Source organism: Lathamus discolor, chromosome 4 (assembly GCF_037157495.1).
Source record: "Lathamus discolor isolate bLatDis1 chromosome 4, bLatDis1.hap1, whole genome shotgun sequence".
NCBI classification, from domain to species: Eukaryota; Metazoa; Chordata; class Aves; order Psittaciformes; family Psittacidae; genus Lathamus; species Lathamus discolor.
The window spans coordinates 127,518,646-127,543,985 of NC_088887.1; the positions used below are offsets into that span (position 1 = coordinate 127,518,646).

Genomic DNA, 25,340 nt, shown 5'->3' on the forward strand with positions numbered 1-25,340 from the left:
ACACGGGGCTCCAACCCCTGCCTGCAGCTCCAGAGTGGGGCAGGACAATGAAGAGAAGGCTCAGGGGGGACCTGATGGCTCCCTGCAAGTGCCTGGCAGGAGGATGGAGCCAGGAGGGGCTGGGCTCTGCTCCCAAGGAACAAGGGATGGGACAAGAGGAACCGGCCTCAAGCTGCCCCAGGGCAGGTTTAGATGGAGCTGAGGAACAATTCCTGCCCCAGAGGGTGCTCAGGCATTGGAACAGGCTGCCCAGGGCAGGGCTGCAGGCACCGGCCCTGCAAGGGTTCACAGCCCGGACGAGGCCTCAGTGCCATGGGGCAGGGGTGGCCGTGGGGCAGTGGCTGCACTGGGTGGCCCTGAAGCCCTTCCCCAGCCCGGCTGGTTCCGTGGCTCCGTGGCTGCAGGAGCCGGCCGCAGCAGCAGGATGCGGTACCCTCTCTGGCGATGGGAAAGGCGCAGGGGAAGGCGCGTGGGGCCAGCACAGGACACGGGAGCCTGGGCAGGGCTTTATTCGAGGCGAAGCAGCTCGGGGAGCACTGGTTAGAGGCGAGTCCCGGAGCCCCGGCCATGCGGGAACACGCTCCCCCGGCAGCGCCAGATTCCACAGGGATGCGGCACCGGGCTTGGCTCACCCCAAACACCCACCTGGGACACCCCAGTGCAGCCACAGCGGCCAAACACGGGGCTGGCGCCTCCGGAGCAGGGAACGGGGTGGCAGGTCCCCATGGGGTGCTCGGGATGGGGTGGCAGGTCCCCATGGGGTGCTCGGGATGGGGTGGCAGGTCCCCATGGGGTGCTCGGGATGCAATGGCAGGTCCCCATGGGGTGCTTGGGATGGGGTGGCAGGTCCCCATGGGGTGGCAGGTCCCCATGGGGTGCTCGGGATGGGGTGGCAGGTCCCCATGGGGTGCTCGGGATGCAGTGGCAGGTCCCCATGGGGTGCTCGGGATGCAATGGCAGGTCCCCATGGGGTGCTTCGGATGCAATGGCAGGTCCCCATGGGGTGCTTGGGATGCAATGGCAGGTGCCCATGGGGTGCTCAGGGCAGGAGGGGGGGTTCAGCCACCCCGAGCATCCCCTTCTCCATGCCGGGACCAGGGAGATGGCACCCAAAAGCGGACGCTGAGAGCCGGGGCTGGGGGTGCCGGGGGTGTTTGGGGGTCCCCGCTGCCCCCGGGGCAGGAGCCAGTTAGTGCAAACAAGGTCTGTATTATTAAAGCTGGTGGATTCGGGCTGGGGGCCCCGGTGCCCCCGCCCCGGGGGGGTCAGCGCAGCTCGGGGGGGCACCGGGGCGGGCAGGGTCTCGCAGTCACAAGAGGACGCAGGGCTTCTTGGGCTTGGCCGGGGCAGGGTTGAGCACGGCCCTCACCGCCTCGGTGAACACATCCTTGATGCCCTCCTGGTTGAGCGCCGAGCACTCGAGGTACTTGACGGCGCGGATCTGCTTGGAGAGGCTGATGCCCTGCTGGGTGGTGATGGGCGCCTGGTTCTGCTCCTTGAGGCGCTTCATGGTCTCGGGGTTGTTTCTCAGATCCTTCTTGGTGCCGACGAGGAGGATGGGCACGCTGGGGCAGTGGTGGCACACCTCCGGGTACCACTTGTGCTTCACGTTCTCGTAGGAGGGCGGGCTGGCGATGGAGAAGCAGATGATGAAGACGTTGGTCTGGGGGTAGGAAAGCGTCCGCAGGCGGTCGTACTCCTCCTGGCCGGCCGTGTCCCACAGGTTTAAGTTAATAGTCCTGCCGTCCACCGTGTTCTGCGCGCTGTAGTTGTCGAACACGGTGGGGATGTACTCCTTGGGGAAGGCGTTGGTGGTGTAGCAGATGAGCAGGCAGGTCTTGCCCACCGCCCCATCGCCCACCACCACGCACTTGATGCTCTGCATCCCGGAGGCTCCGTGTGCCCTCAGCAGCCTGCGGGGAGAGGAGAGGGTCAGGGCAGGGAACACGCCAGGGCTGAGACCACCAGAGCGCCTCTGCCCGGACACCCACCCATCCATCCGGGGTGCAGAGGGACGGGCCCCTCCATCCCACAGCCCCGCGATGCGCAGAGCCCAGATACCCCCCAGTGAGGAACCGCATCCCCAACCCAGGCCAAACTTGTGTCACCGTGGCTGCTGGCCAGGATGCTGTAGAGCCCTGCGCCACGTGCAGCATCGTGTGACATAGAATCACGGAATGGGTTGGGATGAAGGCACCTTAAAGCTCATCGGTGCCAACCCCTGCCCCGGGCAGGGACCCCTTCCACTGGAGCAGCTTGCTCCAAGCCCCTGTGTCCAACCTGGCCTTGAGCACTGCCAGGGATGGGGCAGCCACAGCTTCTCTGGGCACCCTGTGCCAGCGCCTCAGCACCCTCCCAGGGAAGAGCTTCTGCCTAAGAGCTCAGCTCAGTCTCCCCTCGGGCAGGTTCAAGCCATTCCCCTTGGCCTGGCCCTACAGGCCCTTGTCCCAAGCCCCTCTCCAGGTTCCCTGCAGCCCCTTCAGGCACTGGAGCTGCTCTCAGGTCTCCCCTTCCCGCAGCAGAGGGGCAGGATCCCCTCCCTGAGCTGCTGCTCCTGCTCTGGGGGTGCAGCCCAGGACACGGGGGGGTTCTGTGCCTCCAGCCCAGCCCATGGAAGGTTCAGGACGGAGGGCGCACGGGCAGCAGCCGCGGGCAGGTTTGGGCCCCGGGCGCTGTGGCCAGGCCGGAGCCGGGGGACATCCGCTCCAGCAGCTGTGTTTATCCCGGGGCCCGGAGCGTTTCCCTGCTTCCCTTCCTCAGGTTCCCTCTGTGATTGCCATTAGCGGCCGCATCCTGCTCCCCTTCCTGCTGCAGGCTGGAGCCGAGCCGAGCTGCGTGCCCCGCGCGGGGCCGGGCCGGGCCGGTGCCCACCCGTGGGGCCGGCAGCCCCCGCCCCTACCGGGCTCCGGCCCCTGCAGCCGGGATCTGCGGCACTGGAGCCTGACCGCGGCGAGCAGCGGCTCCGGGGCTGCGGGGCGGGGGCGCCGGGGGCGCTGCCCGGAGCCGGAGCCCGGCGCTGGGGTCCCCGGGGCCCCGGACGCGGGGCTTGGGCAGGGGCAGGGGAAGGAGCCGGGCCCCGGCCCCTGCCCCGAGGGGGAAGCGGCTTCTTCCTCTTCTCTTCCCCTCCCCGCCCCGACGCCGCTTCCTGCCGCGGCGGGGCCGGGTGCGCCGGGACCCCCGCCCGCGCCCCGGGGCCAGGGGGGGCTCCCAGCGCCGCCGGAGCCGCCCCGTGGCCGGGACCCGGGGTCCCCATTGCCGCAGCGCCCCCATCGCAGGGGGCCCGGGGGGGTCACGCTCCGGCACCGGCCTCCGGCCGCCGCTTCCGCCCGCTCCGGGGGCGAACGCGGCCCCGAGGGCTCCCTCGCTCCGGCTGCACCCGCCGGGGGTCCCAGCGCCGGGGGTCAGCGGTGGGGGCCCCCCCCCGGGCTCTGCGGGGCTTGGGGCAGAGGGGAGGGAGCAGGAGCTGAGGGATGGAAGCCGGGGATGGGGACAGGCTCGGGACGGGACGGTGGGAGCGGGGTGGGTGCAGCGGAGCAGGATCAGGGCAGTGAGAGAAGGAGCAAAGGGAACAGGGCAGTGGGAGAGGGAACTGGGTCAGGGCGATGGGTGCAGGAGCAGGGGCAGCAGAAACAGGAGCAGGAGGAGCAGGAGCAGAGCGATGGGGAAAGGACCAGGATCATGGCGGTGGGAGCAGAATCAAAGGCAGAAGCAGCAGGGTGGATGAGGGCCGGGTAGCGGGAGAAGGAACTGGGTCAGGGCGATGGGAGCAGGAGCTGGGGGAGCAGCAGCAGGATCAGGGGAGCAGAATCAGAGTGAGTGGGATCAGGGCTGAGGTGGGAGCCATGGGGTCCCGCAGCAGCCCCATATTCAGGTCAGGGGGTCCCGCAGACACCCCATGGCTGGGGCAGCGTATCCAGAGCCTGTCCCTGTCTGTACATCCCTGGGGAAAGGGCACGGCTGGGAAGAGCTGCTGAAGCCTGAGACCAGCGTTGGCAGCAGAAGAAATTGGCAGGAGCAGGCTCCAGGGGGATGTGGGGATGGGGATGAAGCGGTGACAGCCCCCCCTGCAGCTCCCCATCCTTTGGGTGACCCCTAAGCACCCACCATGGCCCCACCACGGAACACACTGAGCTCAAACCCCATCTGTGGGTACCCTGGGATGAGCTGGGACCAGTGAGCATCCTGCAGCCCAGGAGAGGCCCGCGCTGAGTCAGCGGGTGAGGAAGAGGATGGGGCACATGGAAACACTCGTGCCCATGAGAGCACCGATGCTGCGGGGAAGGAGGCAAGGAGGAGGCAGTGGGCAGGGGACCTCCATGACCACGAGGATGCTCAGGGGCTGGAGCAGCTCCTGTATGGGGACAGGCTGAGAGCATTGGGGCTGTTGAGCCTGGAGCAGAGAAGCTGCGTGGAGACCTCAGAGCAGCTTCCAGTGTCTGAAGGGGGCCTATAGGGATGCTGGGGAGGGACTCTTCATCAGGGACTGTAGTGACAGGACAAGGGGTGATGGGTTCAAACTGAAACAGGGGAAGTTTAGATTGGATCTAAGGAGGAAGTTCTTTACCATGAGGGTGCTGAGGCGCTGGCACAGGGTGCCCAGAGAAGCTGTGGCTGCCCCATCCCTGGCAGTGCTCAAGGCCAGGTTGGACACAGGGGCTTGGAGCTGCTCAGTGGAAGGGGTCCCTGCCCGGGGCAGCTTTAAGGTCCCCCCCAGCCGGAACCATTCCACGATTCCATGAAGGCCCCGGGGGGGAGGTGGGAGCTGAGCCCACTGCGGACCAGGCCCCCCCGGCCAGGACGGTGGCACCAGCCCCGGGCCCCACATCCCGGCACGGGGGCAGCGCGGGTGCTGCAGCCCCCGGGCACCGGATGCGCGGCGCTGGCCCGGGGGCGCTGCGGGCGCTGGGTGAGCAGAGCCCGGCCCCGCGCTGCCGGCGCCCGCACAAGGCCCGCTCTGTTCTCCCGGCCGGCAGCGCCTTTAACCCCTTCTGCCCCCCGCAGAGGGGGCCGAGGGGCACATCCTGCGTGGGGCACAGCCCCGGGGACTCCGGAGGGGCCGGGACCCCCCCCCCGGGAGGGGGCAGGAGGAGCCAGAGCTCGGGGGGGAGCGCTGGGTGCTGGGGTGCGATCCGGGTGCAGGGCCCGGGAGGGTGACGCGCGCTGACCCCCCCCCCCCCCCCGAGCCATCGGCAGCCCCGGGACGGGAAAACGGCCCCGGTCGCTCTGCGGCAGAAAAGGGGAAGCAAAACGCGCCCAGGGCATCCCCCCGGGGCTTCCGCTGGGGGCGACGGAGCAGCCGCTCCCTGAGCTCCCGCCCGGCTCCGGCCCCAGGGACCCCAAACCTGACCCCAGCAAAGCCAACCGGGCCCCTGGGCTCTGCACTGGGAGCCCGCGCCCCGCCCCGGGCACCCCGCTCTGGGCACAAGGGTCCCCACATCACACAGCACAGCCCACGCTGCGCCCTGAGCCCCCCACACTGCACCCCGCACCCTGTGCGGTGCTGCACGTCGCTGCCTGTGCTCACAGGCCGGGCAGTGGGTCCATCCCATAGAGATGGACCTCGAAAGGGTGGCCAATGTCCCTCATGGACACACAGACCTGACCAGGACACACAGTGTGCCCCATGGACAGACCCACTGTGTCCCCATGGACAGACACATGGGGTCCCCTTGGACGGACACACAGTGTGCCCATGGACAGACACACGGGGCCCCTATGGACAGACACACAGTGTGCCCATGGACAGACACATGGGGTGCCCATGGACAGACCCATGGTGTGCCCATGGGCAGACACACAGTGTGCCCATGGACAGACACACGGGGTCCCTATGGACGGACACACGGTGTCCCCATGGACAGACACACAGTGTGCCCATGGACAGACACACGGTGTGCCCATGGGCAGACACACGGGGTCCCTATGGACAGACCCACGGGGTCCCCATGGGCGGACACACAGTGTGCCCCATGGACAGACACATGGGGTCCCCATGGACGGACACACGGTGTGCCCATGGACAGACACACGGGGTCCCCACGGACAGACCCACGGTGTGCCCATGGACAGAGAGCCCTGCCCAGCCCAACCCGTGCTGTGCAGCCGCATCCATCCCGCTCAGTGGGAGCAGCCCCGGTGCAGCCCCGGCGCAGGCAGAGGAATCCCCTCAGCTCCATAAATCCTGAGCTGGGCTGCCCGGGGCCGAGCGCGGCAGCACCAGCATCGGTGGGAGCGGGTGGGGGGCTCTGCCCGGTGCTGAGATGGGGTCCCTGCTCTGCGGGTCCTGCTCCGCGCGGTGCTGCACCGGTGACACCGGTACCCCTGGCTCAGCCCCGGTGCCCCTGGCTCAGCCCCAGGCCCGGCAGCTGTAACCTTCCCGCTGAGTCATAGAATCACAGAACCATGGAATGGTTTGGGTTGGAAAGGACCTCAAGATCATCCAGTTCCAACCCTGCCATGGGCAGGGACACCTCACACTAAACCAGGGCACCCAAGGCTCTGTCCAGCCTGGCCTTGAACCCTGCCAGCGATGGAGCACTCACAGCCTCCAGGGGCTGCTTTTCCTCGTGTCCCAGCTCAGCCCCGTCCGGAGCAATTTCCTCATTTGATTTCCCTCCTCCAGGGCTGGGAGCTCCGCTGCGGGTCCTGCTCTGCCCCTCAGCACGGCCACGGTGCACAACACAGCACCAGGGGCTGGAGCTGGCTCCAGGAGCAGCCCCTGAGCCAGGGCCAGAGCCCCCAGCCCAGCACAAGGAATGGGGTGGACGGAGGGGTGGGTGGATGTGTGGATGGAGAGATGGACAGAGGGATGATGGATGGATGGATGGGTGGATGGATGGAGGGATGGATGGATGGATGGGTGGATGGAGGGATGGATGGATGGATGGGTGGATGGAGGGATGGATGGATGGATGGATGGATGGGTGGATGGGTGGATGGATGGATGGGTGGATGGATGGATGGGTGGATGGGTGGATGGATGGATGGATGGATGGGTGGATGGGTGGAGGGATGGGTGGATGGGTGGATGGATGGGTGGATGGATGGGTGGATGGATGGATGGAGGGATGGATGGATGGGTGGGTGGATGGAGGGATGGGTGGATGGATGGAGGGATGGATGGATGGAGGGATGGCTGGATGGGTGGATGGATGGAGGGATGGGGCCCGGCCTCACTCCGCAGCAAGTGAGCCTGTCACTGCTCACACCACCAGCAGAGTCACAGACAAGACCCAGGGCAGAGCACACCAGCATGGGGCCAGTTTGCCACCTCTCAGTGCTATGGTCAAGCCAAAGCCCCACACAGGGCACACACCAGACCTACCCCCATGGGCCAGCTCCTTGAGATGTGCTGGGCTCAGGCACCCCTGGCATCAGCAGCAATACCCGACTGGATGCTCCCATCTACCTGCACCTGTGATGCCAGCACCAGCCCCCCTGATGGGTGACGTCCCCACGTGCCACCCCTGGTGCTTCAGCTCCACTGAGCAGAGAGGAGCGAGCCCAGTAGGACCAGGCCCATGCACCCACCATGGATCATTTCCCCCCGGCACTTGGGGACCCACGGGTGCCCCCGCTCGGCAGCAGGACACACTGAGAGGTGGCCCCACAGCCAGCACCCCCCACAGCCACATGGGACAGAGCCACCCCCAGTGCACTGCGGTGTGTGATGGACACGGTGCTGTGAGCGCTGCAGCGTGTGAGCGCTGCAGCGTGGTGGCTGCTGAACACGTGCCACAGCACGTATGTGACAGCATGTGACAGCATGTGAGTGACGTGCGTGGTGCAGTGCGTGCAGTGTTGCAATGAGCATTGCGTGACGTGCCCCGTGTGTTGTAACTGGTGTGTTGTAAGCTGTGTGCAGCGTGAGGCCATGAGTGGGCGGTGCGGTGCATGCAGTGTGTGCAGTGTGCAGGGTTGTACCTCTTAGTGTGTGCAGTGTGGAGAACCTGCAATGCGTGCACTGGGTGTTGCAGTGGGTGCCGGGTGGGTGGCGGGTGCAGTGGGCAGTGCAGGGGGGACAGTGGGTGCAGTTCAGGGCGGTAGAGTGCAACGGGTGCAGTGTAGGTGCCGCAGGGAGCAGTGCAACGGGTGCAGTGCAGGGGGAGCAGTGCAGGTGCCGCAGGGAGCAGTGCAACGGGTGCAGTGCAACGGGTGCAGTGCAGGTGCTGCACGGAGCAGTGCAACGGGTGCAGTGCAGGGGGAGCAGTGCAGGTGCCGCAGGGAGCAGTGCAACGGGTGCAGTGCAGGGGGAGCAGCGCGGGGGGTGCCGGCAGCGCAGGGGGTGCAGTGAGGCGCAGCGCAGAGGGCGCAGCGCTGGGGCACAGCGCAGTGGTTGCAGTGGGTGCCGTGCAGCGCCCTCTGGCGTGCAGCGCGCAGTGCCGGCTCTGCCGTCCGTGCAGTGAGCGGGACTGCAGCTCGTGCAGTGCGGGCAGCGGGGGGGGCAGCTCCGGGGGCCGCGCGGTGGCTGCGCTGCAGTGGCTGCAGGGCGATGGATGCAGCAGCAGCGCCGCGGAAGGGGGCAGCCCGGACCGGTTCTGCCCCCGCTGCCGGCACCCCGGAGCCCCGGTACCCCCCGCCCCGCGCCGCGCGGGCTCCGGTCTCGATGCCCCCGCCCTGGCCCCGACAGGCGGCTCTTCCCCCCCCTGCCCCGGCCGCGCCGTCCCTGCCCTGCCCTGTCCCGGTCCCGGTCCCGGTCCCGCACTCACCCCGGGGCATGGCGCGGCGGCGGGCGCGGGGCCGGAGCGGCGGCAGCAGCAGCAGGAGGAGGAGGAGCTGGAGGAAGTCAGCGGCCGCCTCCCGCCGCCCCGGGCGGTCCCGCGGAGAAACTTCCCCCCGGCCCCCTCCCGCCGCCGCTTCCTTCCTCCGCCCGGGCCGGGGCCGGGGCCGGGGCCGGGGCCGGGCCCTTCCCGAGGGGCGCTCCCGGGCATCGCCCCACTCCCGCACGGCAGCAGCGGACGGGGGGGGGGGGCTCCCGGTGCCGCCGCTGTGCCCGCCCCGGGACCCCCGAGCAGGCGCCTGCAGCCCCAGGGAGCGGAGCCCCCGCCCCGCGGCTGCTCCCGCGGGGTCCGGGATGGGGCCGGGGCCGGGGCCGGGGGTGCGGGCGGGGGATCCGCGCTGCGGGGGTGGCGGTGCCGTCGCGGGGGAAGGGGGGGGCACCCGGCCGGCGGGCACAGCGCAACAGCAGGCGGGGAAGTGGCAGGCGCTGCCCGGGGGGGCTGTGTGGGGATGGGGTGATGGATGGGAGGGGAGGGAGCGGAACCGGGAGCGGGGAGCAGCCCCCAGAGCATGGTCTTGTCATGCTGGGTCAGGGCCGGGGGGACCCAGGTGCTGTGAGGGTCCCCACCAGGGCCAGGACACCAAGATGGGGGGGTCTTGTAAGGGCTGGGTACCCCAGGATGGGGGTTCCCATAAGGGCCAGGTCCCACCAACAGCCCCCAGGGCAGCGCCCACAGCCCATGACAGTCCCCAGTTCCCTGCCCTAGGGCAGGAGGGTCTCATGGGAGAGATGCGGTGGCCCCGGGATGCAGGCGAGTGGGCTCCTCAGGGACCCTCATCCCGGGTGCGCCGGAGCCACAGGGGCCTCCTGCCCTCACGCGGGATGTGCCCCCCCTCCAGCGCAGAGGAGCCCATGGGGCAGGTCCCCTCTGCCTGGAAATGAGTCTGGCAGCTGCCCGTGGCTCCGGGCGCTTCCCGATCCCCTCCGCTGCCAGCCCTGGGTTCCATCCCGGGCACCCTCCATGGCTTGCGGTCCCCATGCATACAAGGACCCCCATCCCGTGTCCTGGGGCTGATAGCGCCCGCCTGGGGACAACAGTGACACCTCTCGGGGCAGCGGGGCTGGAGCGGGACGGGATTGTGCTTCCGGACCGGCAGCCACGGAGCTATCCTGGGGCAGGATCCGGTCCCTGCAGGGAGCTCCGCGGTCAGCTCCGGGGCCGAGGGAGGACACGTGAACCCTCCGTCCCTGAGCTTCCTCTGCTCCAGCGGTGCTGATGCCACCGGGCCAATGGCGGCCAGTGGCGATGCCATCAGGAGCATGTGGCCCTGGCAGGGTGCTGCAGTTCTCGGGGGTGTCAGAGTGTGGCAGCCCGGGCATTAAAACGGATCTGTCCCCATGAGCGGGGTGCTCTGATGTGTCGGGGCGCTCTGATGAACCAGGGTGCTCTAAGGAGCTGGAATGCTCTGATGACTCGGGGAGCTCTGATGAGCTGGGGTCCTGCGATGCGTTGGGATGTTCAGAATGTTTTGGGATGCTCTAATGAGCTAGGACGCTCAGTTGAGCTTGAGTGCTCTAATAAACCGGGGTGCTCTGATGAGCTGGGGTGCTCCGATGTGCTGGGGCGCTCTGGTAAGCCGGGGTGCTCCGATGAAGCAGGATGCTCTAAGGAGCCGGGGTGCTCCGATGAAGCAGGATGCTCTAAGGAGCCGGGGTGCTCCGATGAAGCAGGATGCTCTAAGGAGCCGGGGTGCTCCGATGAAGCAGGATGCTCTAAGGAGCTGGGGTGCTCTGGTGAGCCAGGATGCTGTGAGGAGCCGGCGTGCTCTGTTGTGCTGGGGCGCTCTGCCAAGCCGGGGTGCTCTGATGAGTCAGGCCGGTGCCGGGGGCTCTGCGCAGCCCCCCCCGCGGCTGGAAGCGGCTCTCGCCCCATGCAGGCGTCCCCCGCAGCCGCCCCCAGCCTGCGCTTCCCCCCGGTGGCCACCAGGGGCCGCTGCGGGCCGGCGGCGGAGCGCGGGGCCCGGCGGAGGCGGATGAGGAGGAGGGGGAAGGAAGCGGGGAGGGCGTGGCCAGCTGCCCGTCCCTGATTGGCCGGGCGCGGGGGGGGGCCCCGCCCCGCCGGGGGTCTCTCCCGGCAGCGATTGGCTCCGCCTCCTGTCACCGAGCGCGCGGCGGCGGCGCCAGGGCCCGGTGGGCAGCGGGGGCGGGCGCCTGGACGAGACCACCGCTGCGGGGGGCGGGGGGGGGGACGGACCGGGGGCTGTCCCGGCAGACAGCGCGGCGGGGGGGGGGGCCTGGGGGGTGTCCCGGGAGGAGCCGCCTCTGAGGAGGAAGGTGCGGGAAGGAGCGGACCGGGAGCGGTTACCGGGGAGGGGTCCAGGGTGTCCCGGTAGAGACCACTGCGGCGGGTGAGCGGGGACGGGGTTGTCCCGGGAAGAGACCACTGCTGGGGAGGGGGAGCAGTGCTCTCCCGGGAGAGACCACTGCTGCGGGGGGCGGCGGGGAAGGCTGTGCCGGGAGAGACCACTACGGGGGGGGGGGGGGGGGGGGGCAGCCCGGATCCGGTGTCTCTCGCCGGGCTGGCGGCGTTGTCCCTGTCCGTGTCGGGGCAGCGGCGCCCGGGCGGGAGCACCGGGAGTAACGCTCGGTCCCTCAGCTGCTGCCTGCCGCGGAGCGCCCAGCCCGGAGCGGCGGAGCCGAGCGGAGCGGAGCGGAGCGGCCGGGCCCGGCGGCGGGGCCGATGCCGAGGAGGAGCTGACAGCGGCGGGGGAAGCGGCGAGGCCGACGCGGAAATGGATGTACGGTCGGGAGTGGCCCTGTGGGTGCTGTGCGGCCTCCTCCTGCAGCAGGGCCGCGGGGAGCGGCCCCCCGGCTCCCACCTGGACGAGAGCGCCATCGCAGGTGAGGCCCGGCCCGGCTCCCCCCGGCCCTCCCTCCCTGCTTCTCTCCCCGGGCACCGGGGGTCCTGCATCGCCCGGTGCCACGGAGGGGTCCCGGCTGGGCCGCGCTGCTGCTCCGTTCCATGGGCTGGGATGGAGGCACCTTAAGGCCCCTGCAGCCCCTGCCGCGGGCAGGGACCCCTCCCACGGGAGCAGCTCGCCCCGAGCCCGGCTGCGTGCCCCGCTGTCCCGGTTGCTGAGGCCGGGTTCGCAGACCCGCGGCGCCGGGGGCAAGGGCCGGAGCTCCCGGATAACCCCCGGCTGCTTGCGCGCCCGGGCTCCGGCCGTTCCCGCGTGGGGCGCTTTGCAGCGCGTTCGGCGTCGGGGCTCGGCCGTTACCTCTCGGGTAAGGACGTGCCCAGGCAGCGCCGGCCCGGCCCAGCCTCCTGCCCGCACCTTGCGCTGAGCCTTCCCCACCCGCAGCCTTGAGCAGCCGCAGCCGGGCCCAGCCCCTGCTCTCCCTTGTTCCCTGCCCTCCACCCCAGAATCCCCACGGTAAAAGGCAGGAGAAGCCCCAGCCCCGCCGGGATCGGGGGAAGCCGCCCCGGGAGCCGGGCTTTAGTGGCAGGCTGCCGGCAGAGCGGAGCCAGCCTCGGCGGAGGGCTGGGGACTGCGGGCAGCGCCGTGGGCACTGGTGCTGCTGCGTGTCCTTGTGCCGGGGCCTGAGGTCAGAGCTGGGAGCCTGCTCCTTCAAACCTGCTTTAACCGTTGGTGTTGAGACAAGCCCCGAGCTCCCTGCCCGTTCGCTGCGCAGCGCCAGTGCGTGTGTGCTGCCACAGGAGCCGTGTGTGCTGCCACAGGAGCCGTGTGTGCTGCCACAGGAGCCGTGTGTGCTGCCACAGGAGCCGTGTGTGCTGCCACAGGACCCGTGTGTGCTGCCACAGGACCCGTGTGTGCTGCCACAGGAGCCGTGTGTGCTGCCACAGGACCCGTGTGTGCTGCCACAGGACCCGTGTGTGCTGCGAGCACTGCGCGCCACGACCCTGCTCAGTGAGCAGAGCTGTCAGCATCGGGGCTGCTGCGCGTTCCACCACCGCCATCCACAGCCTGGATCCGCTCCGGATCCAGGCAGAGGCTTCCACGAGGGATAATGCGCCGGTTTGGGGTGGTGAAAGCAGGTGCTGAGCATCTCCAGCCCCTGGGTGCTGCAGGGTGATGATGGTGTGTGAGCAGGGCTGGGGACTGGACCTGGTGGAAGGCTTTGGTTACAGTGGAAGGTGCAGGATGAAAGTGGCCGCAGCGCCGTTGCTAAGCAGGGGTTTGGCTTCGTGTGTGGAGCTGGTTGGTGAGAACAGGGCAAGTCCTGGAACGTGGTATCAGGAGAACGATCGGGAACGCGGTGTCTGGTTCCTGGCAGGGCAGATTGTTTCGTCCCGGCGGCGCGCTGCTTTGTGTGGCTCGCTTGGGGGGGGATATTCCTTCTCTCCCTCCCCACTGCCCTCGTGCACGCCGCCCTGCGAGAGGTTGCTTTGTAGATTCTTCCTTTGTGATCCTAAATGCTGAGGCCAGTTCACATCCCGTCCCCTCCGTTAAGGAAACTGGATCTCCGCAGTCCTTCTGAAGCAAGGTTTATGCCTCCAAGGAATTTCCAGCGGAGTTATTTTTGGAGGCCCTGCAGAAGTGTGGCAGCCCTGGTGATTCAGCTGCTGACTTGCTCCTCTCCGAGCAGAGGCAGAGCAGGGAGCAGCCCCGAGCCCTGGTCTCCAGCAGCCCCCGCTGCTGTTGGGCTGCTCCTGCAGAAGAGGTGATTCTGTAGCTCTTGTCGAGTCACCGCTGGTGTATTTAGTTCCTCCTGGCTTCAAAACCCTGCGGAGCAGCACGTGGACCTTGCAGGGGATGGCAGGTCACAGCCTGAACCCCGGACGTGTGGATGAACGTGGGCAGTAAGGGATTTGCTTGGGCTGAACGTGAATGACTCCCAGTGTCACAGCCCCGTGCCCTGCCTGGGGCTCCCTGCTCCCACAGCTCGAAGCTGGTGCTACCTGTGCGGTCACTTGGCCGTTAGCTCTGTAGCTCTTGGAGCTGTAGCAGCACAGGAGGATCCCCGGCACATGCCGGTTTTCCTTACGTGTTCCCTGGAAGCAGCGGGTGAGGCTGGGGTTGGCCGCACACATCTGCGGCAGCGCGGGCTCCCTGGAGCTGAGGGGGGGTGCGGTGGGCTCCTGACACCGCTCGTCTTGGGCAGGCTTTTGGAAGGAAGGTGCTCGGGTTGTGACAGGGCATGAGCTAAGGAGAAAAGAGGTGACGGCACTGGTCACTGTTCCCTGGAATGGTTCAGGATGTGCAGGGAGCAGAAGTGTGAGTGCAGCAGCGCGGGCTCCTTGGGCTCCGATGCTTTGATTCTGTGCACACTCAGGGCGTGCATCAGCATCATTTGGTGAGGATATTCTGTGCATCAGCATCATTTAGTGAGGGTATTGTGTGCTGGTGAGGATATTGTGTGCTTCTGGTTCCTAAGATGATTCTTACATAAGAGTTTGAAATGGGGTGGGTTTATCATAGGATAAAATGGATAGGTGGTTTGTGTTGGAAGGGAGCTTAAATCTCATCCAGTTCCAGGCCCCTGTGTCCAGCCTGGCCTTGAGCACTGCCAGGGATGGGGCAGCCACAGGCCCTTGTCCCAAGCCCTTCTCCAGCTTGCCTGGAGCCCTTTTAGGCACTGGAGCTGCTCTGAGGTCTCCCCTGAGCAGGAAGCTCAGAGCTGGCGACAGAACTCCAGGGAAAACCAGACCCTCTCCTGGCTTAGGCTTGTTCAGGGCCAGACGTGGCTCTAACCCCTTCCTGCTCCATCAGATCTGAGGTCGGTTCCACTTCAGATGCACCGGAGCCGTTTGGCAAGGCCCGGAGAGCCAGCCCGCGGTGCGGTGTGGTTCAGAGCCATGGAGAGCAGCAGCCTGAGCCCAGCCCAGCTGAGACCCCCGGCCGGGGCTGCCCTGGAGCACGCGTGTGCCGGTGCTGAGGCCCCGCAGGATGTGCTCACTCTCGCTCGGCCTCATTGTTTTCACCCGCTGCTGGTTATTTTTAGCATGAATTTGTCTGGCTGCAGCTCCAGCCCCGGGCTCTCCTGCACCCCCCCTCTAAAAGGGGCAAGAGAAGCTCCCTGCGGCCATCAGTACAGGTCCTACCTTTGGGTGGTTGGGTTTATTCCCTTTCCAGTTCCTTGCTGTAATCTGTCAGTTGCCTGAGTCTCACTGATTTAATCATGGAATCAATCACAGCATGGCTGGGGTTGAAGGGGCTGTAAAGCTCCTCCAGTCCCAACCCCTGCCCCGGGCAGGGACCCCTTCCACTGGAGCAGCTTGCTCCAAGCCCGTGTCCACCCTGGCCTTGAACACTCCCGAGCTTTATGCTCCCTTCCAACACAAGCCATTCTGTGCTAATTCAATCTGGGTACAAACAGTGATCTCTCTCCGTAGCCTGTTTCTCATTAGATCACATTAACTGGTATCAAGCAGGTTGCTGCTATTAATTTTCCCTTGATTGCCTTCTGTGCAGAGCGGCGCGGGTGGACGCTGAAATATTGCTGCTGCTTATTGCAGGGACCTCCCGGTGTGTTTGCACATCCAGGGAATGCTGCCTGCCAGGGGCTGGGCTTTGGATGGCCGGGATTCATCCTGCTTCCCTTAGTGGTGATACTTCCACCGCAGCTGCCTGCTTTGCTGCCTTCAGGCCTGCTCCATCTCCATGTGAGTGAGCATTCCCCTGAGTCTGGCTGCATTTGGGATCGAGATTGCTTTCAGTGATCCCGCACCCATAGGGATGCGGCTGCCACGCTCTGCCTGTGCTGGAGGCTGTCTGGGGTCTCGTTTGGATGCCTCTTCTGGCTTCATGTAGACAGCTTCGGGATCCTGGTGTGGATTTTCCCTGTCTCCTGCAGCGGTTAAAAGATGGGATTGGGATAGCGTGGTGAGATTGACCCATTCTGTGGCTGATGTGTGCCTGGGGATGGGCAGGGGCTGGACCCTCAGTGCCTCAAAGCAGGGTTTGGCAGTTACTTATATGCCAAGGCACAGCAGCTCCTCTTTCCCTTCCTTTCTCTTTCTCTTCCTTCCCTGCCTTAATCCCTCCATCGCACGGTTTCTGGAGCTGTTGCTGTTGTTCAGGTGATGTTTAACACGTGGGATTCTTACCCCAGCCAGGGGGTGTTTATAACAGGGTATCAAAGTATTAAGATGATACTAACAGGAGAGCTGAGTGCACAAGCTCGGCGTTACTGTGTTTGCCTGTAGCACTCGGAGCTCAAGCTGCACGTGCAAACAGAGCATCAGTGCTTAAAATGAGGGTGATGAAGGGGGCCACAACCACAAGCTTTTACCCAGAGGCTCATTTGAGAGGGGCAGAATTCACTCCTGGGTGAGGATGCTGTGCCCGAGCGGCTGAGAGCCCCTGTACTCGGCATGCCAAGAGGAAGGGGTTTATTGTGAGTTAATCCTTGGTTACAAAACCTCCAGCTTGCAAAGTGGCTGCTTTGGACCTTGAACTTGCAGCGAGATCTTTTGACATGAGCTGAATGGACTTAGGGGTGTCTGTGGAAAGCTGGATGTGGATCACATGTGGATGGTGGCTTCTTTATCGCCAGTTTAAACATTACCATTGCCAGTTGCTTAATGGATCGTTCCATTAGAGCATTTGTTTGGTGGGGCTGAAGGTTCCCTCACCCACCACGATGCCAAAATTCACATTTGCCCTTTATTCCTTTGCCGGAGACTCTGGTTTCACCTGCTGCAGCGAGTAAGATGCTTTTATGAGATGCCTCAAGAAAAAGCCCTATCATTTGAAAGCAGAGGTCAGCACAAATCAGTGGTGGTGAAATACAAGCAGCTGATTGAGGTACCCTTAATCTGGCTGCTCCTTAAGCTCCCAGTGCTGTGTAATGGAACCACTGCAGGAGTCATCCCCTGTGTGCTGGAAGCCTCCAGATCCTCCTGCAGCCTGCCCAGGTCCTCAGCTCAAGGAGGAGCATGACCCAGCTTGTCAGAGCACACCTCCCCGCAGGAACTCTTCATTAACTCCAGTTAAGTCTTTCTAGGTACTCCTGACACTGAGCAGGAGGTGCACATAGAATCATAGAATAGACTAGTTCGGGTTGGAAAGGACCTCAAGATCATCCAGTTCCAACCCCCCTGCCATGGGCAGGGACACCTCACACTAAACCATCCCACCCAAGGCTTCATCCAACCTGGCCTTGAACACTGCCAGGGATGGAGCACTCACAGCCTCCCTGGGCAACCCATTCCAGTGCCTCAGCACCCTCACAGGAAAGAATTTCCTCCTTAGATCCAATCTGAACTTCCCCTGTTTCAGTTTGAACCCGTTCCCCCTTGTCCTGTCACTGCAGTCCCTGATGAAGAGTCCCTCCCCAGCATCCCTATAGGCCCCCTTCAGATACTGGAAGCTGCTCTGAGGTCTCCACGCAGCTTCTCTTCTCCAGGCTGAACAGCCCCAACTTTCTCAGCCTAAAATGTGAGTCACAGCGTTGGGCTGGGCAAGGGGGAAAGAGGAGGTTGGAGAATGCTTGGAAAACTTGGCCAGGAAATAGTTTGTGTTCTTCTCCAGCGTGACTGGAAACCTCCATGGATTGCACTTCCTTCAGGAATGACACTCATTTGGAGGACTCCTGGAGTCCCAGGTTGTGAGGGACCTCAGGGACCACCTGCTCCAACCTCTCCAGGCACAGCGTGACCCACACTGGATGCCCAGCACCCTGGGCAGCCCCATCTGAACAGTGTCCAACCCTGGGGAGTCACCACTTCCCTGGGCAGATTATTCTTCTTCTGGGTTGGCCTTTCCTAAGGTGAGGCCGGGATGTGCAGGGACACGTGGGGAGTCCACAGCAGCAATCCTCCTGTCCATGCTTTCCTCCTGGGAGGAAATGGAATGTTCAATGTGTGCTGAAGCCTCCTGACGTCCCTTATGGAGTGGCCAGCAGTGTCGGTAGTCTCAGAATGGAGCCAGTTTGCTTCTCTGCTGCTGGGTCTGTGGCTGGCCTGGGGTATGGGGTAGTTCTGTCCTTGCTGAGTGCTGACCCCTCCTGGTCCTTGGGCAGGGGACAGATCTCTGGTGCCCGCTGTGCTTTAACCAGTGCTGCAGGGCAGCTGCCTTAGCATGCAGTGACTTTAGTTCAGGACCTGCCTGGTTTGTGGTGGGGAAGGAAAGGTCATCCTGGTGTAATTCTGTGTGGATTTGATTGTAAAAAGGAGGGTGTACGAGCAGGGGATTGGAAAGCAGCCGGTTGCCATGAGGTTATCCATCTGCTGCTAACAATCCTGCTTGTCCAGCATGGAGGCTGATGGAAGCGGTGGCACTTGTCCCGGGGTAGTTGTCCAAGGCCAGGTTCAGTGCCAAGCTCAGTGACCCTTTTCCTCCCTTCAGCTGCACTTTGCTTTTGCCAGCTCTAATTGCACAGGCTATTAGTGTTGAAAAACCTGTTCAGCTCCTCGTTTAGCTTTGCTTTTAACCCAGGCTACATGGGGAGAGACAGGCTCCTGAGCAGGCAGAGCCAGCTGGAGGCTGGGGAGTCCTGCTTCCTCCTGGGGCAGCTCTGGGCTCCGGCTGGAAGGAGCCCTTTGGTACCTGGAGGGGTTTGCTTCCAGGGGTGCTCTGGCCATGCTGCAGATTCCTGCTGTGACAGCACTGGGGTGGGGATGGGGACAGGACCCCAGCCACTGTTGGGGTGAAGGTCTGCAGTGTGAGCTGGGAATCCCTCTGGTCTGCAATGGCAAAGGAAGATCTGATCACCCTTCTTTATGCCATAGTCAAGCACTATTAATAATGTGGCTCTTTGGCCTCTTTGCTGCTCTCCCCAATAACACGGTGGAGCCTTTGGATTCTTCTGTGTCCCCACCTCCTGCTCTGAGCGCTTCCCTTTGCTTCAGGAGTTGAGGAGATGTTTTATGTGCCTGAAGGCAGTGGCCATCTCCTGCTGACCATTGCCTGTGTGACCTGATCCAGGTGGGTTTCTGCAGGCTTTAATTGTTCCTTTATCTTCAGTTTAATCAGCCCCATCACCTCTGTGTGACTCTGTCGAGGGTGCTGAGGCCCAGAGAAGCTGTGGCTGCCCCATCCCTGGCAGTGCTCAAGGCCAGGTTGGACACAGGGGCTTGGAGCAAGCTGCTCCAGTGGAAGGGGTCCCTGCCCGGGGCAGGGGTTGGAGCTGGAGGAGCTTTTAGGTCCCTTCCAACACAAACCAGTCCATGATCCTATGGTTCTGGGATAAGGAAGTCGTTCAGATAAGTGCATGTTTGTGTATGTGGATCATCTGTGCTTGTTCGCTTTCTCTGTATGAAATGGTATCGGGATGTTTGTTTGTTTGGATTATGGACCTATTTTTAAGTAACCCATTTTTTCCACTTTGGAGAATGCATTCGCTCGTGTGCCAGGGCCAGCTGTGCTGCCTGCCTTTGGGAACCAGCAGCAGGAACCGTGCCCTCTCTGCCCGGCAGGTACCTGGGTTGTGAACCTGTGCGATGGGAGATGTCTGCGGGTCCAGAGGAGGCCCCGGAGCTGCTGCGAGGGCTGGAGCAGCTCTGCTCTGGAGCCAGGCTGAGAGAGCTGGGCTGGGGCAGCCTGGAGAAGAGAAGGCTCCTGAAGGGGAGACCTGAGAGCAGCTCCAGTGCCTAAAGGGGCTGCAGGGAACCTGGAGAGGGGCTTGGGACAAGGGCCTGTAGGGCCAGGCCAAGGGCAATGGCTTTAAGCTCCCTTCAGTGCAGACCACTCTGTGATTCCATGACTCCAGAATGCGGAGCAGGAGCAATCCAATAGGAAATGGTGATGTCTGTTTGCAAACACACGCTCGTGCCACATGTTGTGTAAGAAAAAAAGCTATTTTGGGTAGCGAGGAGTTCTGACATCGTTTTCCTCTGACGGGCCGAGTTTTAAGCTCAGTTTAATTTATTCCTCCATGTTTTGAGCTCTGGTGCCTGGAAACCTGCAGCTCTCAGTGGGTAGAAACACAAGGAGCATGAGAGCTGTAATAATGCTCCTGGGCTGAAGGACAAGTGAGCAGCCCCTGCCCCTGTGCAGTGCAGCTTGGAACTGCAGGGAGGGGAGAAGTAATTGAGGATTAAAGCTGCCGAGCAATGCCTGCGCTCGGGGCCGTGCGAGTGCCGGCGCATGATGAACCTCTGGGTAAGCCGCAGGGAAAACAGTTGTGTTCTCCTTGATGGAGGCAGGCAGATGGAGGGGAAAAGCTCCTTTTCTGAGGGAGAAGCAATTCCTGAAACACTCTTCTCCAAGTCGCTGCTATTACGGGTTCCTCAGGGGTGTTTTTCCTTCCAGCCTTGCGCTCCAAGGCTAATATGAAAGCGTGTTGTGTTGTGCAGGCCTGGAGGAGCTGCGCTCCTTCTGCAGGAGCTCTGGGGTTCCAGTGCAGTGAGGATGACCCCAGCCTGCCCCTGAACCCTGCGTGTGGGGGCTCTCGGCCCTCCCAGGGAAGAGCTTCTGCCTAAGAGCTCAGCTCAGGCTCCCCTCGGGCAGGTTCAAGCCATTCCCCTTGCCCTGGCCCTGCATCCCTTATCCCAAGCCCCTCTCCAGGTTTCCTGCAGCCCCTTTAGGCCCTGGAGCTGCTCTCAGGGTATCCCTGAAGTGTTTCTGTGGAAGCGGTTGCCTGAAGATCATCCCCGAGCGTTGCAGAGGGGGGACGGCGATCCGGGGTTCCCGTTATGTCAGGGTGTTTCTGCTCTCTGCAGAGTGAGCAATGGGAATGTTTTACCTTTCTTTCAGCGCTGTGGGAAGGATCACTTGTCAATGGCCCTGCTTTTTGCTGTGTGATCTGTGCACCCTCGCCCGTCGGTCTGTGCCCTCCCCACAGGAGGACTTGGCTCTGTTCCTCCCCAGGAAGCACCAGCACCTCAAACTGGGACCATGGCACGAATGTGTTGCAGCCGGGTTTGAGGGGTTTGGAGGTGTGGGATCATGCTGGGCTCTGCTGAGAGGGCGATTCTGCCCTTGTAGGCTCCAGGTTTCCCTCAGAGGTGACCCATAGTGGGATGCCACCATGCTGGGACCAGGAAGAGGTTCCTCAGGGCCATGACAAGGGTGGCAGCTTGGTGTGGCCCTCCTGGAGCTCAACCTGCTTTGGGCACACTCCTTTAATCAAGCCCTGTCTGGAGCCCCTCTGGATAAAGGAGTTGCTGCTCCAGGAGGTGAGAAACCGGGGAGGGAGAAAATGAACTTCGAAGATGCTGATGTATTTGTGGGAGCAGTGACAGCAGCGCCCTGCGGGCACGGGGACCTCTCGGTGGGGCAGCGACGGGTCCTGTCCTCATCCCACCTCCAGCGCTGCTTGGGGAGGTTTCCTCTGGACCGCACTGGTTCCTGAGGACCTGGGCTCCGCGCTTTGTGGATAATCCGGTTTTCCTGGTTCCTGCTTGTTTTAACTTGTTGGGCCACTGATACCGACGGGAAAGGGACTTGTGGGGACACCGAGGGCACCCCTCCCGCGCTGCAGGAGGGGTTCTGTGGAGCTTGGCTCGCAGCAGCGGGTGCAGGAAGTGGGAGGTGGGGTCCCCTGCTTTAATCCCACCTCTGGGGTTTTTCCTCTCGGGAAGGGAGAGAAAACGATTTGTGCTTCTGTGCCTTGGGGAGGGTGGGTCTCAACCCTTGGAGATTGTCCTTTAGAAGCTGTCTCTTGAGCTGCATGGCTGTTCCTGTGCTGGCATGGAGGAGGTGGGGGTCTTCATGGACTCGTGGAATGCTTTGGGTTGGAGGCACCTTAAAGCTCCTCCAGCTCCAGCCCCTGCCCCGGGCAGGGACCCCTTCCACTGGAGCAGCTTGCTCCAAGCCCCTGTGTCCAACCTGGCCTTGGGCACTGCCAGGGATGGGGCAGCCACAGCTTCTCTGGGCACCCTGTGCCAGCGCCTCAGCACCCTCACAGGGAAGAGCTTCTGCCTAAGAGCTCAGCTCAGTCTCCCCTCGGGCAGGTTCAAGCCATTCCCCTTGGCCTGGCCCTACAGGCCCTTGTCCCAAGCCCCTCTCCAGGTTTCCTGCAGCCCCTTTAGGTCTTTAGGTCTCTTACAAGGTCTCCCAGTCTTGAAGCGGGTGTTTCACCTGCCCATGTTGGACGGAGGAGCTGCTCTCCAGAGGTACCTGTTCCTTTCCATGGGCTAGGGAGGGAGCTGAAGCAGTGGGTGCTAGATGGGACTTGCAGTGACAAGTGGCATTGTCCGACACCGCTCCGGAGCCCCACATGTGGAGCTCATCAGGAGACAGCTCCAAGCCCTCATCCTGCACCCTGGCTCCGGCTGCTGCTCCTTGTTTGCATTAGCATCAGGCTCTGCAGCCGTTGTCCAACTGGTTTGACTTCCATGCTGTGGCTATTTTCAGCTCTCGGCCTGACAAGGTGAGGTGTCTGAGATGCTTTTGTGCTCCCTGTGGCTGTGCTGTATGGAGGTGTCCCACTTCCCCTGCGGGCTCCCCCATCTCACCTGGCCTGTCCTCTTCCATCGCCTCTGCCTGCTTTCTGGCCAGGTCTGTTTGCACCTGAGTCAGACCCTTTGTAAGGACATCACTGAGTCCCTGCACAGACACCCTGAGCTCAGAGACACCCAGATCCCACCGTTGTCATCTCCCTGTTGTCCTCCTGAAAGGCTGAGGATGGGAGCACCGAGAGGACCAGGAACTTCGGTTACACTTGAGTTCCGCAGGCTCCGTGGAGGAGGAGCAGCAGGGAAGCCAGTGAGCAGTGATAAACTGGGAGAGAGGGTGGAGAAGAACCTGATGGAGTCCAACAAGGACGAGCGTCAGGTCTTGTACCTGGGAAAGCCCAATCCCAAGCGCAGCCCAAGCTGGAGACTGGGAGCAGCTCCAGGAAAGGGACTGGGGGGGCCCCAGCTCCGTAGGAGTGAGCAGTGAGCAGCTGAGCCAAGAAACCCAGCAGGGTGCTGGGGAGCATCCCCAAGGGCATCCCCACAGGGATGAAGGTGCCATTGTCCCACTGTGCTCGGCGCTGGGCACGGCACCCCTGGAACATGGGGTCAGGTCGGGTCCTGCTGCACAGCAAAGCTGTGGCCGGGCTGCAGAGCGGCCAGAGAAGGGCCACAGCGATGGTCCAAGGGCTGGGCAGCAGTGAGGAAAGGCTGCGAGAGCTGGGGCTGTTCAGCTGGGGAAGAGAAGGCGCAGGGAGCCCTGATCCATGTGCCAGGAGGTCAGTGTGGCTGCAGAGAAGGTGGAGGCTCCCTTTGGACAAGGAGTCCCATGGAAAGCCGAGGGGTGAAGGGCACAAGTTACTGCTGGGAGATTCCCCCTGGACACAAGAGGAGAATCATTGCCACTGAGAGCAAGCAGCCACTGGAATAACCTGCCCAGGGAAGTGGTGACTCCCCAGGGTTGGACACTGCTCAGATGGGGCTGCCCAGTGTGGGTCACGCTGTGCGGGGAGAGGTTGGAGCGGGTGATTCCTAAGGCTCCTTCCCCTGGGATTCCAGGACTCTGTGACTGATTCTGGTGCAGGCTCGCTACAGGGATGTGGCTGCACTGCTCCTGGTTCATGCCAGGAGCATCTGTACTGGGGTGAAAATCGGCCAAGACGTGAGAGGAGGGGGATATTTCACCCGTGCTCCTTCCTTATTCCAGCTGTAAATGTGTAAGTTGTTCACCCTGGCAGTGGTACTTGTGATTCCTTCGGGATTCAGAGAAACTCACCCTCTCATTCATTGGATCCCAGACTGGTTTGGGTTGAAGGGACCTTAAAGCTCCTCCAGTTCCAAGCCTGTGCCACGGGCAGAGACCCCTTCCACTGGAGCAGCTTGCTTCCCCACTTCCGAGCCATTCCCCTTGGCCTGGCCCTACAGCCCCTTGTCCCAAGCCCCTCTCCAGGTTCCCTGCAGCCCCTTCAGGCACTGGAGCTGCTCTCAGGTCTCCCCTTCAGGAGCCTTCTCTTGTCCAGGCTGCCCCAGCCCAGCTCTCTCAGCCTGGCTCCAGAGCAGAGCTGCTCCAGCCCTCGCAGCAGCTCCGTGGCCTCCTCTGGCCTCGCTCCAGCAGCTCCATGTATCCAAAGTGTAAATGAACAACAGTTCCTGCTGTTATAAACCCATTTTACAGCCACCTTGTCTCCATCCTGTCTCCTCTTGGTGTTTGCATGTGGATGAGGTGCGGGCTTGACCTTAGGTCTCCTTTTTCCATATTGGCCAAATTGTACTGCTTTCCCCAAGCTCCTCGTGAAGGAAAGTTGTCCAGTTTGAAGCAGAGGAGGCAAAATCATGGCACCTTTCCCCTTAGTGCTGGTGCTGGAAGTGCTGTTCTCTGCCTGAGCAGACCACAGAGCACCTCTTCCTATTCGATGAGGTACTAAATAAGACTGAGAGCATCCGGGTTGTATTCCGGAAGCAGCTCTGTGTGTGTGCTGGGATCTGCAGGGAGCTTTCCTGGTAGCCGCAGCTGTGCCTTTGGTAAACACGGTTCTTTCCCCTGAAGGTGGCTGATGGTGGTAACGGGTCCCGGTAACCCCAGCCCCTACAGAGCTGAAGTAGCCCGGAGCGGAGCTCCGAGGGCTTGGTTCACTCTGGCAGACCCACGTGGTGCTCTCAGAGCCTGGTGCTGCTGCTCCGGGGTCCCTGCAGGGACACGTGTGCCAGGAGAGCTGCGGGGATTGCCACTCGGGGGGATGGCTTGAGCATACGGAGATGGGAGGTAAACGTACGGTGCTCTGTAGGTCATGGCGAAGAGAGGAGCCTTTCCAGAGCTTTTAGCAAATACAACCCCTCAGTAAACCAGAAGCTCCCTCCATCAGGCATCCGAAGGGAAGAGCAGCCTCAGCTGCTGAGGGCAGCACATCCATCACCTCATCCAGGACCATGTCAGGCTGGATGCTGCGCAGAGGGGCTGCAGACAGGCTGGGATGCCCCTTGTCCCTCAGTGTGTCCGTGTATTGAGGCAGAGGAGTTGTGTGTCTGGAGCAGGGGCCTGAAGATGGGCACTGTGGTTCTCTTCTGCTGCTGTGGATGCTGGATGGAGCAGCTCCCCAGGACCCGGCTTCAGTGAACGCTTGAGCCCAGAACCCCCCCGTGTGCTGGGGGCACCCCCAGAGCGGGAGCAGCAGCTCAGGGAGGGGATCCTGCCCCTCTGCTGCATGAAGGGGGGACCTGAGAGCAGCTCCAGTGCCTGAAGGGGCTGCAGGGAACCTGGAGAGGGGCTTGGGACAAGGGCCTGTAGGGCCAGGCCAAGGGGAATGGCTTGAACCTGCCCGAGGGGAGACTGAGCTGAGCTCTTAGGCAGAAGCTCTTCCCTGTGAGGGTGCTGAGGCGCTGGCACAGGGTGCCCAGAGAAGCTGTGGCTGCCCCATCCCTGGCAGTGCTCAAGGCCAGGTTGGACACAGGGGCTTGGAGCAAGCTGCTCCAGTGGAAGGGGTCCCTGCCCGGGGCAGGGGTTGGGGCTGGAGGAGCTTTAAGGTCCCTTCAGTACAGACCCTGCTGAACTTGGTCGCTGTTTCCGGGCTTGGCCTGTGTGGAAATGCTGCAGGGGTGAGAGCTCTGCTCTTGGGAATGGGATCCCAACAGGGCAGCGGGACCAGCGCTGGTGCCGTGCGTGTGCTGGTGCCGGGGTCTGGGACTGGAGGAGCTTTAAGGTCCCTTCAGTACAAACCAGGCTGGGATTCCTTCCCAAGTGCTGCCGGGAGCACGGGCCCTGATGGGGCTGAAGCCTTCAGTGAGCCATTTTAGCAGGACAGTTTGGCTGCAGCTCCCTGT

At 63.3% G+C, this 25,340-nt stretch overlaps 2 protein-coding genes across 10 annotated transcripts in view; one reads left to right on the forward strand and one right to left on the reverse strand.

Annotated features, from left to right (window-relative positions):
- Positions 1-1,193: 1,193 nt before the first annotated feature.
- On the reverse strand, positions 1,194-9,061 carry RHOG (ras homolog family member G). Its single transcript, XM_065678994.1, has 2 exons — positions 8,709-9,061; positions 1,194-1,913 (listed from the first exon to the last, which is right to left on the reverse strand). The coding sequence occupies exon 2, from the start codon at positions 1,883-1,885 to the stop codon at positions 1,310-1,312; it is 576 nt and encodes a 191-aa protein (XP_065535066.1). The 5' UTR covers positions 1,886-1,913; positions 8,709-9,061; the 3' UTR covers positions 1,194-1,309.
- A 1,775-nt stretch (positions 9,062-10,836) lies between these two features.
- The window catches only part of STIM1 (stromal interaction molecule 1), a 65,373-nt gene continuing 50,869 nt past the window's right edge, over positions 10,837-25,340 (forward strand). For 5 of the 9 annotated variants that reach the window (XM_065679000.1, XM_065678999.1, XM_065679001.1 and 2 more), the window contains exons 1-2: positions 11,046-11,127; positions 11,376-11,620. In XM_065679000.1, coding sequence (XP_065535072.1) covers positions 11,512-11,620 — 109 coding nt within the window. In that variant the 5' untranslated portion in view covers positions 11,046-11,127; positions 11,376-11,511. Of the gene's footprint in view, positions 10,910-10,979; positions 11,128-11,259; positions 11,621-25,340 lie in introns of those variants that run through there. The other 4 variants (XM_065678997.1, XM_065678998.1, XM_065679002.1 and 1 more) reach the window with 4 other exon arrangements.